The sequence below is a fragment of the Poecilia formosa genome, unplaced genomic scaffold, assembly GCF_000485575.1.
Source record: "Poecilia formosa unplaced genomic scaffold, Poecilia_formosa-5.1.2 Scaffold61, whole genome shotgun sequence".
NCBI classification, from domain to species: Eukaryota; Metazoa; Chordata; class Actinopteri; order Cyprinodontiformes; family Poeciliidae; genus Poecilia; species Poecilia formosa.
Genome location: NW_006800000.1, coordinates 1,180,880 through 1,200,009, shown reverse-complemented (window position 1 = coordinate 1,200,009; position 19,130 = coordinate 1,180,880). Strand labels below are relative to the sequence as shown.

The window sequence follows — 19,130 nt, the reverse complement described above, 5'->3', positions numbered from 1 at the left end:
AGTAGCAAAGGACATGCAGTATCTGGGGGAAGTGTTTTTTTTTGTTTTTTTTTTGCCACGGGAAGAGACGAGGAGGCAGGGAAACGCGGGCCCATCAGTGTATGGCTAATATAAAAACTGTATTTATAATGCAGAGTCAGAGGGAGAGATGCTGAGAATTAAAGCCGGGAGAAAATATATGCAAAAGAGCTGTCGCTTAACCCAAAGAGAACATAAAAACAAAACAATGTTGGTAAAAACAGATAAAGATAAAGAATCAGGAAACAAAAGATGTAACAGTGCACATTATACCCCTCCCTTTCGACCACAAACAGCTGGCAAGCTACCAGTCACTCCTCTAAATGACTTCAGCATGCAGCTCCCCATACCGCAAGTAAAATTACAGCAGTGTGCTCCGAGCTGCAGTGGAGGACTGCCACCCACAACAGTCTCCTCTGCCCTGCCTGTGCAGCCTTTTGTCTGTGAAGTTTAGAAACAGATGTAGGACTTCTTAAGCTGCACATGACTTCAGCTGGCAAGTGAAGTCGGTGAGGAGAGCCAGAGAGGCTGTGAGTCACAGAGGAAGGGAGAGAAGTAGAAAGAGGAATAGATAGCCGAATCTGTGGAACTTCTTGGGCGAGGGAACCCAAAAGGGCTCTTGTCAATGTTGCGAAGAAAAGCTTTAATCTGGCTGGCCACAGAACATGCGCTCGAGGCCCTCTGCTCTGCCCACAGGGCGTTTTCTGGGCAGAGGCGGGTGGCGGACGGCCCTGTGTATTGTAACTCCTCTTGCCCTGGATTTCGGCAAAGCACTGCCAATCATGACACTCCTTTTCTCTCACGTCTGTAAATAACCTGAGGCTATGGGAGAGCAATAGGCCTGAGATTGTTCAAATAGATCTGAAAAAAAAATATCTACACTGAGCAGTCAGGTGGATGCTGTGAAGACCGGGGGAGAGTTTGTTCTTTTCATGTTGATCCTTTCTTCATACGTACAATTTCTCCCGCAACATCTTAAAAATACCTGATGAAACGCATACGTTGAAAGTTTCTCTGCAATTGTGTCAATTAAACTCTTAACTAAGCACTCGTTTAAAAACTAAGCAAAGGGGGACAGATACTTAACTGTATCCAACAGATAGAGCAGCAGGGTCTGAGATAATTTATTTCAAGTGTTTTAAAACTAAAATAGATTTTATGCAAAATAATTATTAAATACACTCACACACACACATCGACGCTTTATAAGAGACAGACAGAGATAGTATGAGTAAACTCGTAATGCCGTTTTCAAACGACGGTTTCATTTAACACATGAAAAATTATCCAAATGAATAACAGGGGAAAAAGAAAAAAAATAACATTTAAACTAATTATCCAAAGCAGCCAGTGAAATAATAATTAGCCCCTCTGCAGCTAAAACTTCTATCAAGTATTTACAGTAACTGGCATGAGTCTTTTAGGTCTTCATGAAGAAAATGTGACCCACCCTTCTTTTGAGGAATTGTTATATTTAAGGCTTATTGGAGGGTTTATGAGTGTGGACAGCTGCTTAGGCTCACACCACAGCACTACAATCAGATTTAAATCCAGACTCTGACTAAGTAACTCCAACCTTATTATGTTTTTTTAGTCGTTCGGAGTTGAACTTGTTGGTGTTCTGTCGAACACTGTCCTGCGGCGCAATCTAGGTGTGCCTGACCTGAAGGACAGACATTCACTTTCAGGAATTTTGTGAAGAGACAAAATGGTGCAACCATTTTACCACCAACGTGTTTGACTGATGGAATGATGTTCTTTTTGGTCAGCAGTATTTTCATCCTTGGAAATATCCACCAATACCGTTTCTTCCCAGTATCTTGCTTGTTAGGGTAAGTTATTTTCGCAGGACTGTAAGTTTACGACAAAACATTCATCTTGCTGCATTTTCTTTTCTTTCATTAAAAAAAAAAATCTTAAGTGAATTAATGGAATATTGACACCTACTTCATATCTGACAAGAGTTACTGCTCCACATTGAGATTCTTCTTGTCTTCTTTTTTCTGTCACTCTGGAAAGCGGATCATCGACTAGTTTTTAGGCTTTCATTTTAGGAGTTTCTAACAGCTCCAAAACCATAAATTGCAACTTATATCTGATAATGTCCATTTCTGGCACTTGTTATATTACACACCTGGCATGTGGTACATTGAAGGCAACAGTTCAGACCACAATGCAGTGGGCGTCAGTCACCACTGTGTTCTAAACCTCTTGACAGAAGACTGAGGGTTGGAGGCTAAAGCCCTTAACAATCCGTCCCGGTCCTGCCGGAAACAAAGACGGCACCTCGCCATGGTAACAGTTTCTCGCAGTTCGCCTCCTCATCTGGTTTATATTTTTATTGTAACCATGTTATTTATAAGTCTGCAGCTTTCCAGTAGTTTAGAGCAATTTAAATCTTAAGTACATCCAGGCATGCGGTAAACCCGCAGGTCCTTTCATGGGGGCTTTTGCTCTTTTTCTACCCAGAGCTGTCCGTTTGCTGAGGCTAATGCAGGCAGTGACAGAATCAACAGTAGCGGCCACAAAAGCCTGGCATCTGTTCTAACATATCACAGAGCGAAAACAGAAAACTATTCTGGTTCCGTTTGCTTAGTCAGGGCATCACCTCATTTCTTTCAAGGGGAACACAGGCTCCTTTTTGAGGAAATGTTGATCATTTAATAAGATCAAACAAAGTCGTGATTTCCTCTAAATAAATTGACATAAACTATGAATTAAAATGTGTTATTTGTCAATCTCATTGCTGTGACAATTTCTCAATCCTCAATCCGTGCACAACAGATGCACTTAATATTAGATGGACCTCAGGCTTTACCCTTTTTTAAACCCTATGAGTAACTAACAGCGGGATATTACACACTGCTGCACTAACACTTTCACACACTGACAAAGCCCCGAGAAGATTCTATGGTGATTCCAGCATAACTTCAGCAACACCACAGACTGCAAATAGTTTTCTGTAGTACATTCTTTGCCTCATTCTTTCTCGTGAGCACCTTTTGGTGAGGAGCATCATAGCCTTCACCCACTTGAGTCAGTAGCATTTCTGAGCGACTGCAGAGAGCAAGAAATTCATCTTGTTAAAAGGAGGCTGGGAAAATACTGCCAAATCAACCCACAAAGATGCAGCCTCCATGCTTTCGACGGAAGCAAAAGGCTCGACTCAGGACAGTCCCACATCTGCGCAGACACACTTTTGCATTATTTTTTATTCTTTTGGCAAAGGCGAACAATTGGACAAAGCATTAATGTAAGCAATCTTCACAATAGCAATTGCTGGCTGCAGCCAGTGCCTGCGAGCTGAGCATAATCTAATTTGGATGGGCAAACCCTTGTATGCCAAGGATTTACACTGCAGCCAAAATGCCTTGGTTTGCAATTTCCAAGACAGCAGTCGAAAAGGAGCAGAAAATTGCTTCCAGGGCTGCAAAGCAGACAAGATTATATTCAAAGTCTTTGTGAGGGCTTTGCCTGAATAGAGCCCTGGCATCACATGCATACAAACACTTACGTGTGGTTATATGCACACACATATACAAACACATGCGCACACACATACATACACACACACAGGGGGGAACAGTGCAGCAACTACAACCAATAGGTTAGGAGTGTGGATTCTGTGAAGCACAGGTGTAATCTCCACTTGAATATTTACAGGCTGAGCTTTGGGATACAAAAAATGGACAATTGTAGTCATCAATACTGAGGAGAGCTGGTGCTGTAGGGCAGAAAGGGCAGCTCAATAGGTTAATACACTGACCTTTCCCCTTTTGATTCCAGTTAGGGACTTGTCAGCAGAAGAATACAATTTACCTCAGACTAGCTAGCTAATGGACGTCACATATTCTGTGTTTCATTCGTGTTAGTGTCAGAGAAATTGATGCGTCACAGTCAAAACGAAGTTTTACCAGAAAAATAAGAGTTCTGTCACAACACTGACCACAAGGGTGAGCTTTTTTGGCAATGTTACTGTTTTCTGTTTTTTTTTTTTGTTTTTGTTTTTTTCAATTCTGCCATATTATACACTTGATCACTAATAATGTAGATGTAGATCAAAATAAAGGATGGTGTCTAGGAGATTAAAATATTGAATAAAAGTTTGTTTTTTATCGCTCAGTCACAAATGACTAGAATTTTTTTATGGATGCTAAAACTTTATTTGCTTCAAATCACATGTCTCATGAGTTTATGTTTTTTTTTTTCTAGTTATCCAAAAATAATTATAAGATTGAATATGTGGCTTTTTACTGTTTCATAACAACAGGACAACTCAAGCAACTTGTATTTTCCTAAAAGATAAGTCTGAATTCTTAAGTGAGGGTTGCTGAACAATCTGTGTGTTTTTTACTAAACATTCCTAGAGGCTCTGAATGTTGTAATGAAAATTTGGCCACACAGATATTCAATGTTTGTCCAGCATACAAGGAAACAATTCAGTTCATTACAGATGGCCTTGCATTGGCTGTGTGTGACTGCAGATCTGCTGGTGCATTCTAGGTAAAAGCTTCCAGCGGGTGAGGAAGAGATTGTAAATAATGGAACAAAGTAATTGCCCTCTGCAGACAATAATACCTTTAGATAAATATTTCAAAAAGGTAAATTGCAGAAGGGTTGTAAAAGGTTTTATTGTACTGATGGGGTATAGTAAAAACGGACAAATAAAAAGACAACCAAGTAAACCCGCTCTTGTAATGCATGAATATTTTACATGTCCTCAGGTTAAAGGCTTATATACTGCTGAACAAAGTCCGATCTACCCCACGTTCTCCTAGGTCAGAGGCAAGAGACAGAGGGAAGACGAGATGAAGGCCGGGGAGGAACGCATTGTACTCTTCAAATACACTTTGTATGAAAAAGATGAATTGATCTATCTGTAAGCAGCACTTAGACCCACTCCTCTGCCTGGTCATTACAGCGGGATAAATCAATATTTAATATCCCCCTCTAACAGCCACACTGAATGATCTTAACCTCTCCTTAATCCCATTTATGTTACCTTCCAGAATCTTCTTCATGTAAGCTCTCACTATGATAAACTTCCAAACAAGAGACTGAAAGGGGAGCTATTAAAGACCACACCATATTTATGTCAGGTGAGGAGCTTCCTTAAAATATTAATATTCTGAAACTGACTAAAGTGAAAGCTTTTATCTGAACCATCTGAGCCTTTCTGTTGGCTTGTTGCATCAGCAAAAGACTCTCTCGCCGCTCTCATTTAAGAGCTGAATTATAACTCGCCGTCCTTTATTTGCGGCCAAAGGATGAAGATTATGGGGGCAATTCTTTTAACTGACTTAATAGAGCTTATCTCCACAAGACTGTCCTGGCAGAAACCGCATCATTAGAACTAATGTATGGCAATGCCTTGCTAAGATGTGGACAATGAAGAAAGTTTTTCACGAGTTTGGGTATGGGGTAGCTGCTTGTCCACAACAAATAGTGTGTTGGTGAAAAAAATAAACTTTTGCACCCGTGAAGCAAAGTTCGACACAACTAGACATCCTGACATGGTAAAAACAATTTGCTAAAATGTGCATGGTTGTTTTTAACAGCCATTTCTCAGGTGTAAAGAGAATGGTCTGAAAAAAGAGAATGGTCTTTGTTAATGTCCTCGGTGAGAGAAGAATTGGAAGATTTGTTTGAGATGATGGAGATGAATTAGTGGTTAAAAACAACCTTCGTTACAGCAAAGAATTCAAAAGTCATTGTGCTCTTCTTCTACTTTGGACCCACCACCTTTCAGACTGCACACAATACTACAGAACCTGAGTAAAACTCTGTGGCATGACAGCTACCCTGTTTCTTTTTATGAATTTAAGTGCATAAACGTTACCTCTGCTGCTTTGTCTTAAGTAGATCTTGGCAAAGAAAAAAAAAAATGTTTGAAACATCAAAATGGTTTCAAATTTGCTAATTATCTGCAATTATTCATTCAAATGTTCCGCAAACACATACACACCAAAACACACAGCAATTCTTCCAACAACTATTTTAACATTGTCTTTAGAACAGGTTCAGTCAAGAATTCAGATAAAACGCCTGAGAAGTCTCTAAGAAGTATAAATGGGAAGTTCTTGTTTTTGTAAAGGCTGTTAAGCTCTGCTTACTAAGGACAATGAACTTGTCAGTGTGTTGCTTGTGAAAAAAAGACATTGTTTAGTTAATGCTGTCATGTCATGGCAGATTTTACTGCTTTTTTTTTTTTTTTTTTTTTTTTACCACAGGCACACCTTTATTGTGAGAAAGAAAGGCAGCTGTACCAACTCCTGCAGCTGAATCTGGAAAAAGAGGACTTGCATGAAAGGCTTTCTGTTAAAGACATCCCTGTTCAAAAAAAAAAAAAAAAAAAATTAAATTCAAAAAAAAAAAAAAATAGGAAGCCATTTTTTGCAATAGTTTGCTTGGATAACCAAATTTAATCCAATTTGATAAAGCTGTTTCTTTGAGTCAAAGTGAGTTAATGGATTGATTTCTTATTGTAAACTCCTTCTTGTGGTCAGGGAGTAAACACCAGAGAGAGGGTTCATCCCTGTCGTTTCAATTCATCTGCTGCACTTCAGTAAGGACATAGCTGATTGCCACCTGCAAAGGCAGTGATTTCTCCCAAACACGAAATTAGGAGAAAATCAAAATAGATATTCATAGACTTTTTTACATATACATTGACCTAGTTGAGGGTGTTGGTTGAAAGTGTCAGGTGCTGAAATATTAATGAGCATCGCTCCCAGTTTCTGCCTGCTCCTCACAGCCAACTGGCAACATGGCATCAAGCTGAAGAGAAGAGGACAGCTTTTTTCTTTCCTTGATTGACTCATCGATTGAAGATATTTTTAAAGGGAATCCCTGGGAGTGTGTGCTCCTGGTACAAAGCAGCCCCATCCCGTGTCAGGGGACAGAGAGGGCTGCAAGTCGGCTTTAATTGGGCAAAGACTTCAGAGTTTTCTTAACCCACACCGGGCACTGCCATGGCCTGTCACGGCCCTCACACCAACATCAACAACGCAGAAGCCTCTGAGCATGCACACAGTAACACATTCATGCTAATTTGAGTAAATACACATGTGCAACCAGTCTCTGCCAGCTCTTATCAATACGACCATCCTGGATGTTGATTAAAGGAAATGATTAGACTTAAGAATTACTGCTGTCTAAAAATGTTCCAGTTTCTTCAGTAGTTTCTTTTTTTTTCCCCACTTATTTTTTTGCCAGACACAGCTCCTTATTTCTTGCTATATAATGGAAAATGTTGTGGATAAGGCCTAAACCAGGGACAAAATGGACCACATGACGTTGATTCTGACCTTATCAACTCTACAGTGGTTGAGGCCCACTGAACTGAGGGCAGACAGCTTCGCGTCTATGCCCTGCTGGTGATGTTGCAGCTGCTCCCTCTGAATCTGCTCCCTCATCTTCCGAGCCTCCTGGATCGCCTTCATCACTGTGTCCTGGTCCCCGAACAACGCGGTGGAGTTTAGTGTGGACAGAATGTCTACGCCGAGAGACAGAACAATTAGTTCACTGCATCGTAAAAACAGCCGTTTCAGCAATTGAACGTGAGCAACTGTAGAGTGATTTTGAAAGACAAACCCCGGCCGAGGCCTCCTCCAAGCGGGCTGGGGATCCCGCCTTTGCCAATGAGACTGTTAGGGCTGCTTTTACTGCCTGGGAACAGGTTTGATGTTGGGGATGTCGGAGATTTGACCATTTCTGTCGTCTTTGGCCGAGCAGACAGGTTGAGGGGCTGCGTTCCCTCCTCCTACGGCAGCAGAGATAGGAGCATGAAAGAAGACAGATGTGAATGGGCTCCTCCCTCCCCTTCTTGGAGGAGCTCTGGATTCCCAGACTGCATGCTTCTTCTCCTCTGTTTCTTGTTAATTACAGAATCTCTATCCTGACCAACAGCTCCTTCCTGATGCCCCCTTCTTTTTGTGTTTCTTCCCTCATCCCTTTCCTCTCCTCTTTTTCTCCTCTGCGATCTTCCTCGCAGTCGTCCGGCGCCTTTGTTCACGCTAATTAAAGCAGATTCTGTCTCTCTGTACATCTTCATCTGTTCTGCCTCTCCTCCTCCCCGCTCTCTGTGTCTGCACTCTGGTTCGAAGAATAAATAATGACCAGATAACAGCGGTGCCAATGATCAAAGACAGCTGTTCCATTCATCAGATGTCGACTTACATTATCTACTTCATTAACTTGTTTTCTAATTTCATTCCTCATTTGTGCATACTTGGTTTTTATCGTACGCTTTGATATGTCCGGTTCTAAAAAAATTATAAAGTGCAATCTGGCTTTTAGCTGAAGTTAAAGGAGGATGTATTTGTTTTGTGCTGCTTGACTGGTTGTGGCTTTTTAGACCTGTTACAAATGCAATATGAAGAGCAGGACTTTCCATGTTGAAAATTTGAACCAAGTGAAAGTCATTTACCAAGGTGAGCCAAGCCTTTATAACTTATTTATAAAATACATTATATGTTGGTTACTAGCTTGACTTATTTAATCATAAAACAGGATATTAGGCACATTGACCTCAAGCAAGAACAAGCCTGGTACAGAATCCTCCACATTTAAAGCTGCAGCATGTAACTGCAGTGCATTTCTTTAGACGGCAATAATTGTTCAGGGAGGAGATTGACTTTTTTTCACAGATTATGCGTCTCTTTACATTCTGTCACAACATAGTGACAGTTATAACAAATATGTTAAAATCTTTTATTTTTATTTTTATAAAAGCTACATGCTGCACCTTTAATACCATCCTTAGCAAATAAGTTTAAACATCTATGAACTTATTTCACGCATGAAAATCACAGTAACTCACTTTTTTACCACTCATTACACCTCCTACTAAACAAATGTAACTGAAGAAATTTGATTAATGCATGTTAGTTCTGCAAGTTGATTGCTATTGAGGAAATGTTAATTAGCAATCCTTTACTTGATGTTTCCAAGGAGTATAAATACAAGATAACATAGAGGTCTGTTTCTTTTAGCCAACCTTTAATATGGGAAAGACAAGACTACTTGCCCAAACCTGTCCATATGTACAATCAGAGCAATAATTAATAAGGTTGAATCAACTGAAATTGGCACCAATAAGGGTAAATAAGGGCAAGTTTATTTTACCGCTAATTTTACCACTAAATTTTGAATTCCATTAAACAATTGATGGGTGATTTCCTGATTTCAGTCCAGAATCGTAATGTACCGGTGGATTGCGCAGTATAAACATTTCTTCATTCACAGCACAGTATGAATTCAAATGAAGACTTAAGTTGTCATGTTCTGTTTCTTTTAAGAGCCCAAGTGTCTTCTTGGGAAAACATATGGTTGAAGCACAGTGTCCCGGGGCCGTGTTATTACAGTGCCAGAAACAGTTTGCAAAGCAGCGAAGCTGAAAACATACAAACAAAACTGAAGGCAATGTGATTCCACTGGAGTGTGGAGAGAGAAGGAAGGATGCCAAAACATGTTTAATAATTATTTTAATTCATTTTAAAGTGGAAACCCTAACTCTATGCTCCTCGAATTGAAATGTTAATGTGGTCGTGTTAAAACTGGACGTATAAACATCAATCTGGTCTGATGAAGTGAGAATTAAACAAATTACAGCTGAATAAAGTTAAATGGAAAACCAAGAAGGGAGGGGACCTGAATGGGTATGTGTCCGTGTGTGTCTTTTAGTGCAAAATGAAAGAAAAGCTCAAGTGGTTTCCCACCATGATTTATGGTGCTCCTCCATTGTGATATTATTAAGCTAAACTACTTCAAATGGGCATATGTTTCTGATTATGGTCTTAGTGAGCAAGAATGATGAATGTGTCCTTTTCTTTGCATGAAGGCTGAGTCAAGTCATACCATACAGAAGCAGAACACACATCCTGCGTTTGGCTTATTTGCAGGGATAAGAAAAACATAAAGGTTGCTGATCTCACTTGTTGCTGTGCTTTTGTCTATGGTTGTTTCGCGCTGGTGTAATGGGTTTATTCCATCTTAGCTTAAAAAAAGGACCTGACTTTGTGGAATAACATGTGTTCCAAAAATTACTGACTTGGAGTTGCCACCACTATAGCAACCACATCCACAAAGTTCTGGTTGTAAGAGAGGGAGCCTTGTTAAAGCTCCTCAGATTGATGGCCCCACGGCGGCCCGGCCTGCAACCAGTTGGTTTTAATGTTCGAGTTGCTGACTATTGTAGCAGCTAGTTTATTAAGACAACAACATCTGGGTCAGGCTATCTCAAGTATCGCATGAGGCCTGGTCTGGTTGGTGAGTTGGTTAAAAGAAACTGCGGGTTGTACCTTTACTTGAGTGATGGGGCTTGAAGAACTTTTGTCATTCTTCAGAGATGATGGAGAGATGGGCCCACTGGTGTTGAGGGGCTGTGGTAGAGGAGGCATCTTGGCTCCAGGAGACACCTGCATGCTGGCAAGCTGGGCGGCGTACAGTTGCTGTAGGGAGGTGGGAGAAACCAGCAAGGCGTTCACATCCAAATCCAGCATACATTCAAAGTTTTATATTCTCTCTTTTCCTCTCCCTCTCTGCCTCTGTGTCTGCCTTCATCCCTCCACCCCACTTCTCTTTCTTCTACGTCTTTCCTCCCTTTCCATGAGGCTGGCATTGAACCCTCTTCAAAGGTCTTAACTGTATTTCAAAGGCTGAACCCAGAGAGAGACAGCAGTCTTAAAAACCATACAGAGATGGCTTTCACTCAAAACACTTGGAGCCCCTATTTTCCACTCATCACAGAGAAAAGTTTGCTGCTTGGATGCAAGTGTGTTAGCACAGAGACCTACGCAGCTCACTATTGAAGTTTCTGGCTTGTGATTTGTCTCTGCCCAGCCATCGGGGACCAACCCCCTCATCCCACAAGCACCTTCAGCTGTTGCCATCACAGAATATATTAGACACATTGTAAGCATTTGGAACCTGCACAAAGAGGACTAATATAATCAAAATTACATTACTAACATCGGCTGGGAGTACGTTTTGACCCTGAAAACTCGACTTACATGCACATCGCTGGGATGATTACTCGACTCTGGAATCTGTAACTACACCATGTAATGCCTTGCAGTTAAGTTGTGTTTGTGTTTATTATTAACCATTCAAAAATAGAAAACCCCTTAATAAAACACGACAAGACTGGATGCATAATTTTCTTTGCACGGAGAGTTGTATAATTTGACAGTGCTTAGACTTTTCATCACGTGATGCGTGTCATGATTGGACTTGAGATGTGTCTTGGGGCAACTGGCACAAGTTCGACACAAAGAGCTACTGTCTCAAAAAATGTGTTCCTTCACATCCTTGCCTTAGATCTCACTTTGAACAGGCAGGGTTCCTTAACCGGCTCACCTTGCTTGTCCTCCTCAGTCTAGGAGGTAAAATGCTCAGCTTGTTCCGTCAGTGCCAGTTAATAAACTTTATCTCATTTTGTGTTTTGATCTGCTGCAGTTGTGCAAACGGTGTTCAGGTAAAAAAAAAGGCCACCTTGCCCCCGCTGTCCTCACCTTTGCTGGTTTGAATGAAGAGGGAAGCAATATAAAGCATGAAGTCAATGTAAATATCTCATGGTATAAACCCATATGTGCTCTTCTGAGAAACTTTATCACTCCCACTCAAGCACAAAAGGTCCATTCTTCGAGGGGACCTAGGGATAACAACAGCACATGGGCAGCGGAAATGACAGCCTGATTATGTTCCCACAATGATAGTGCTGCCTCCACCTCTCTGACAAACAGCCTTTTGTCCAGAATGGGAGACACAGAAGTCGACCTAACCCCAATTTCTTCCCAATCCAGACGAGACTTGGCGATAGAGGAATTTTGTGTGTCAAGGGGAGGCAAAAAGTGAAGAATCTTTTTTTTCTGGAAAAGGAAAGAAACTTCCTTGTGTTTTCATTCAGTGTCTGTCACTCCAGGCTATGTGGAAATCTTAGCAGATGTCTGCTTGACAGATGTTTGCCAACGGGCCTTATGCTGGGCATAACCCGACCTTGAGTGGGAATAACTTTATTGTCCCGGAAAGAGAGCTTAATTCGACTTTGCCTCAAATACCACACAGTCAGGAAACTGGCTTTGATTAGCAGGTCAGTGTCACTGTGCGAGAGGCCCGGGCTCCCTTTGTGATTAGGCATATTCTGAAATCCAACGAACAATAAATACAATCAAGAAAAACAAATGCTTTTTTGTCAGAGATAAAATGGTTTATTTCAGAACTTCTCACACAAGGTAAGAAATCATATGAGGACCAAGCTTGAGTAGCAACCAAAACCATTTGTTAAATGTGACAAAGCATCTCTAAAGACTGAAGACATGCCTGCATCCCTTAGCTGACGTTCTTTGATTTATCGTTACTCCCGTTTGATATTTACTTCCAATTGGGGCGGAAAAAGTTTCATATTATTAATGTTTGAACTGAGATCAATGTTCTGACTGTGCTCTGTTACTTTTCTTTCAATACATTTCTCCTCTTTTTATGTCTTGGTAATTTAGCACTTTAGAAATTGTAAACAAACATAAGACCTAGGGACTCAATTTTGACCCCGTCATTGCCCATTTTCCTGCAGAACGTGGCAGATCTCAGGGGCCATAGATTTAAAGTGTGTGCAAACACACCCAAGGTCAGCATGTTAGCCTCGGATAATTAAAAACAAGCCCTCTGGAGGCAGTAGAGGTTAAACGGAGAGGTTCAGTTATCTGCTTGCGATGTTAAACTCAGATTGTGAACTCTGCTGATGATGTTAGACATATTAGGTACATAGCTTGTGATTGACAATGACCAATTTTTGTCTAACACGTTGAAATAACGGTTTAGATTGAAATGCAAATCTCCTATCGCTTCTCTGCAGTGCACAAAGAAAATGCAGTTGCATCTTTCATGTTGGCAACAAAGTCGTACGTTGCACATGCAAAACTCAAAAGCATATTTTACTTAAGGTAGATTAAGCACAATTTATTTGCAGCACATTCTTAGAGATCCTAACGTCTTTGTGTGGCAGTCTGCGTGTAAGTGTCTCAATCACCTCTGTTTAGCCTGGGCACTGAGCACTAGACTGGATATGAGAGCATTAACTGTGCTTCAGTGCACCAAACCATTTAAAAGGCAGCGCAGCGCCAGCTCCGTTTGCCACAAGGCTTGTACAGGCTCATTGCCCAGGGCGACCACGCAGGCTGACCCAAGCTAGGCCCAGATGTCGGGAGTGGAGAAAGGCGTCCTGGTGCACTGTGCCGATGCTTTCCAGTATGGCTCAACATCTGTTTCATCTGCTGGCGCCCAACCTGCTCCACTCCAATCCTCCTCCCTCCTCCTGGCCTTCCTCTGTCTCTCTATCCTACAACTATATATGTATAAACACTTTTTCTGTAAGTTTCTCTTCGATACAGACACACGCGCACATGCACACGCAACATCGTTTCATGAATGTGGTTACTTCAAGGCCTGTGGCCCCTGGAGCCAGCCCTCCCATTCACTGCTGCTCACTGCATTATCAACTCTATCTGTCCATCTGTCCCTCTGTTCACCACTGCCTCAATCCAGCTGCTCACCTTGCTGTCCTATTAGCCAACCTTCCACTCACTCTAGCTCTGCTGCTCTGCTCTGGGTTACCTTCAAAGACCCGACTTCTTTGCTCATAAACACAGAAACAGCTGCTCTCTACAGTATGCCCCTCTTTTCCTCCCTCCTCCTCCTCTCTTCCTCTCTCTCAAAGTCAAAAGTGCTTCAGTTGTTAATGATAGAAGCGTTTCTCCACATCTGTACCACACAGGCATTTACATCCAAACAAAAGATAATGTGCGGTTTGCTGCTCTCCCACTTTCTTCCTGTTTGTCCCTGACTGTGCAACACTCTTTCTTATCGCTGCAGTCGTCTAAGCCTGCGAGTACTCCTTCAGATGTGTCTGTCTGCTCGAGATGTGGTCCCGGTTTGTTGTTAAGCGTATGGGCTGCTTTTCATCTTTACGGTGGCAGCACGGGGCTGAGGACGGGCTCAGCTTTATCATGGGCCTGTAAGAGAGGTGCCACAGCAAATGTTCCTCTACGTCTTATCTCAAGCAGCTCGATTTCAAGTACTGTAAAGCAGGAGGATATCGTGAGCTTGGACAATTCAGGAGAGGAAGCGCAGAAGAATGAAAAAAGAAAAGGGTGATGGTAATTGACAAGAGAGAAATCCACAAACTAAAACACTTAGAGGTAGTTTGAGCTGCGGATTGGAAACTGGAAAAGCAATACAGGAGCTAAGAAAGCAAGAGAGAGAAAATTGGAGCCCGACTGAGTGATAGCAGAAGCTTTCTCTCTATTTATTTAGTCCAAGAGTGATACTACATACAGGGAACCCAGATGTTTGGCTTTATCCAATGATACTTTTAACTTGTAAATGGCTGGGACTCAAATGTCCGATTTCTGTGATACAAAACAGAGCTGCGTTGAAGGTTGTCCCCACTGTTTGTTTGTTCTGTTAAGACGGCGGTTGATGCATTAAGTTCACATTCTCTCGGAGTAAATAGTTTTTCACTTGGTAACTGATGCGAGGGATAGTGTACAAACAGCAAATTAAATGCTGTCCCACACAGAAAATTCTTTTGTAGAGTTAGGAAAATCCCCTTCTTGTCTCCTTGCTGAATTGAATATAGTTGGTGTCCCGACAGATTGGTGGGGCACAATCCAAGCACAATTTCCTCTTTTAGGTGAGGCATGTCAGCTGTAATCAATGAAGGACAGGCGAGCGTGGAGCTATTGTTTCCTGCTGGTCCCGGGCTCATCCTGGCTCTGTGCGGGCACTAATGAAGAGGGGCATGTCGCGCTGGGATAGTTTACCCGCCTTCTCTCCTGTGAGTTGCGGACCAGAGCCAATCTGTCAGGAAAGCATTGAGTGAAATTGCCCCGCGGTACAGCAGCGCCTGGTGACAGCCACTCGCCGACTGTCAGCCGCTGGAGTGATGCTACCACCTTGTATTGACAAGCAAATTACAGCCTCCCAACACTCAAACGCGCCATGGAAGATTCATTTACATCCATCAGCTCTAAGCCTTTGTTACCTCGACGTTATTTTACTCTTTTCTTTGAGAGAAGAAGGCAGGGAACCGGAGGAGGAACCCAGACTGTTATGACAGAGGAGATTGTGAAGAGCCTGTGCGGCAAACATTAAGACTGACGGAGCGGTCAGCCTTGTCTGGCCGGATGGCTGATCACATTACCTCCATAACATTGTGGGAATTAATTCCACCAATAAGATAATGTTTAAAGGTTCATATATTGCACAATCTAAACTGAGTAAATTGGTGAAAATTATACCTTGCTTGACAGGTGACAGGAGGAGATATTTTAATTAGTGGGAGCTGCTTATTCAGCTGTATGTGAGTGGGATATTGTTTCTGTTAGTGTGTAAGAATATAGGGAAGATAAACAATGGCTTTGGAGTTGAAAATGAAGTAATCCTTTGCTCCAGTGGTTAATCTGGAAAAAGTGCCTTATGCATAAAATGGAATGCAAAGAATGAAATCAGCACATCTAAAATCATAGTTTTGCGGCATCTGATGAAATATTCAGCGGTTACGAACTGCTTTAGAGCACAGGATATAATGTATTCAAAGAGGTCCTTTAATTTCCAACATGTTCTCTGAGTTATTTTATGAAGTTATTTAAAAATCAGGAACTTTTTTCTGACTTCCCTTCCCATTTTAGAAAACTTTTAACAAGTTTGTTTCTAAAAAAAAAAAAAAAGGAGATGGTGCTATTATAGGTCTAGCAGGGAGAAAACAACTCTCACTTAATTTCATGTCTGGGTTGATATGGTGTTTTTAATCATAGCAAGTCCCCTGGTGCTTTGTAGAGGAAGTGGTGGCAGTCACGTGGTTTGTTGATCTCAGCAATGTATTAAAGGGCATGTTTGACTTGCCTCACTGTTTTGAGGGGGAATCTCCGCAGAGTAAATAGCAGACAGCGGGATGGAATATGTGACGGGCTGACAGAGTTCAATTAATGAAAAATGCACCTCTTTTTTTGTTTACTGTGTTCTGTAAAGGTCAGCCAAGTCATGGTCTTGGAGGCACTGTTTTTGCCCATTCCCAGGGTTAAACACATAATCAGAATTAATGACTCTCTAGACCCGTCTGCCCTTCTCTGCCCGACCTCAGATATATGTCTGTCTCATCTGACCTAACACGCCCCTATAAATAGACTTGTGTTTGTCTATCTAAACTGACACTCCCTTCCTGTGAACTTCACCATGCTGCACCAGCTCATTCACTGCAGAAACACTTTCTCTGAAGCAGCCTTAATCTTTTACTTTTTACATGAGCAGACTCATTCAGAACCTTCCATCCTTCCGACGGCTCTCCCTGTGGCTGCATAATGACGCATGGCTCTTCAGAGCAGGCTGCATGCATTGTTAGAACTTGCCAAGGCTCGTTAGCATTGATAGCGGTAGCCTCAGAAGGACAAACACCATGTCGTTTCACCTTTTATTGCTGGGCTCTCCTATTCAGTCTTTGCATACTTCGCATTGCCGTCGAGCATCACAGGTTACAGCAGTGAAAAACTCCATGTCAACTCTGCCGCGGTGGCCACTTAACCACATCTTAGAAAAGATGCTCTTTAATTTCTCACTTCCTTCTTTTGTTTCCAGAGAAATTTACTGAAGTCAAATTTGCACAGAAATAAGATCTACAATTACTCAGATCTGCACGAGAACCCAACAATTAGGGAACCCCAAAAAACCACTTAAATACATATTTTGTCAATCAGATCCCCGTATCTTCTCTTATATTTTTATGCAAATAAATGCTCAAAAGGTCTTAGGAAGACAATCATTATCACCAATCCAGAAACTAAGATTAGGTTCGTTCTCTCAAAATAGATGAGGAAGTCTTTAAACCTCCCGAAGTAATTACATGCTACTGGGCAAAATAAATAATTAATTAATTAAATTAAATTAAAGAAAATCAACAAGTAAACAGTAAACAGTGGGGTGCAGTTAGCAGGGTACATTAAGATAACTCTATATTTTAAAATACCTGCTGACTCTGGGAAGTGTGACCATTAATAGACAACTTCACCTCAACACATGCAAAAAAATAAAGAGAAAAGGAAATAGATAAGGCAACCTGCTATGATTAGAAGAGGAATGCACAACTTAAATGACAACAATAAAGTCATAACATAACCATCCAGAGAAAAAAAATACTGTGAAAAACTAAATGTTAAACCAGAACAATAAATCAATGTAAAACCAAAGACACCCCCCCCCAAAAAAAAACATGTACTACAGACTGAAATACCCTATAGTTTCTCTGCTTATTTTGTAATAATATTACGAATGACTGTACAAGAAGAATTCATATTATTATATATATTAAGAATTATGCCCTGGGGTTAAGCCCTGACCTGGGTTCAGCTCTTTTAAATGCTGCGTGAGAAGATTCCTGGAGCAGCCTCTGGGGCTGTGGGACAGATCTCAACAGTCTCAAACCTCTGCTCAGCCCCTCTGAGGATAATTTGTAACAGGTTATTTCTTTCTCACATTCATATTTACATTGATTTTCATCTATGCTTTATTCTCCTCACACAGCTAAATCGAATATTGCACTGACTTTGTTAGACAAAAGCAATGAGAAGGTTTTTTTTTTTGGGTTTTTTTTCTCTTTTTTTCTCACAGGCAATTGTCCTGTGATAAATTTACTGGCAGAAGATTAAAGTAACCAAAGTGATTCTCATTCTCTCTAATAACTATTATCTTTCTAACTCCTCTGTCTGGCAGAACAAGTGGGGATAAATCTTCTTTAAAATGGGTATAAATTACATATGTAAGGTGATAAGTGGGTGCGAGCCAGGGGGGTCTCCAGGATTATTTAGTGTGCAGCTCATTACTTGGCTCACAGCTGCTTAGCCATCCTTTCTGCCCTGAGCTTGGCGGGCGTCCCAAGCATTCTTTGTCACAGGACTGCACATACCTGGAGCTGGAGGGGGCTGAGTCCTGACGCTGCTGCAGCTGCCATTGCGGATGGAATGAACTGCACTGGGTAGTTATCACCTGTCAGAGAGGGAGAGAGAGACAACAATGCATGCAGGTTCAGACAATGAGCCAGGCCCACAGCTCCAGGCAAGTGCCAACAGGGATTGTGGACACTTTGCTGATCCTGCCACAGTAATGTGGTACATTGCAATGCGCCCTCGGCTTCAAGCCAAAACATCTGCATTAACAAAAGCCTAAAGTTGGTTTGACTGGAGTGGGATTATTGAGGAACATTGAACACCATTCCCTTCCTTACTCCACCTGCACACGTCTCACCATGGAAAGCGCCTTGAAAATTTAGCATCAGTTTCTTTTTTTGGGGGGGCGGGGGGGAATTGTTGATTTGATTAAATGTCTATCATGAAAACATGTATATTACACCAATTGAACCTGAGTGCATCAAGACCTGCATTTTTATACTATGCATGCACAGAGTCTGAGCCTTGTGTTTTATTTCAGTGTCTCTTTTACTGAGACCCATTCTTGTCATGGGTTTTCTGTTAGATGTAGACTTGAACATTGACTGGGTCATTCTAACATATGAATATGCTTTAATCTAAAACATTCATATGAACAAAGGGTTTTTTGGGTTGTTTCTTTTTTACCCCCAAGATTTCCCTGCATTAACATTCATCCATCCCCCACATCAGCTTTGATCCAACTTCCATGTCCCTGCTGAAGATGAGTAACTCCATAGCTCCATCCTGCCACCACAGGGTTTCATCCCAATGGACGACATGTTCCGGAAATCGTGCCATATTAGTTTTAGACCAAACATAATTGTTTGCATGTCAACCAGAAAGTTACATTTTAGTTTCATCTGAGCAGAGGTCCCTCGTTCACATGTCGTATGTTTGTGGGAAACTGCAAACATGACTTCAAATGGCTTTATTTCAACAATGACAAAAAGAACTTTGCATTTATTCTAAGATGTTCAAAGCTTCGGGTATTGCTTTATAATCTTATCCTGCTTTGAACTCCTCCACAACTTTCTTCCTGTCCTGTCCTCTTTGTCTCTTGGTCTTCATAGTGCTGCTTGTTCACCAGCAAACTATTGAGGGCTTCACAAAACAACATATTCTTGGTAGATCGTTATA

The 19,130-nt window shown here is 41.4% G+C and overlaps 1 protein-coding gene across 2 annotated transcripts in view; it reads right to left on the bottom strand.

The window, feature by feature from the left end:
- LOC103139440 (SRY-box transcription factor 6) overlaps window positions 1-19,130 on the bottom strand; it is a 94,688-nt gene that overhangs the window by 16,941 nt on the left and 58,617 nt on the right. For both annotated transcript variants that reach the window (XM_007554063.2, XM_016672470.1), the window contains exons 7-10: window positions 17,972-18,051; window positions 10,320-10,469; window positions 7,612-7,780; window positions 7,326-7,513 (exon numbers count right to left, since the gene is read on the bottom strand). In XM_007554063.2, coding sequence (XP_007554125.2) covers window positions 7,326-7,513; window positions 7,612-7,780; window positions 10,320-10,469; window positions 17,972-18,051 — 587 coding nt within the window. The remainder of the gene's footprint in view (window positions 1-7,325; window positions 7,514-7,611; window positions 7,781-10,319; window positions 10,470-17,971; window positions 18,052-19,130) is intronic.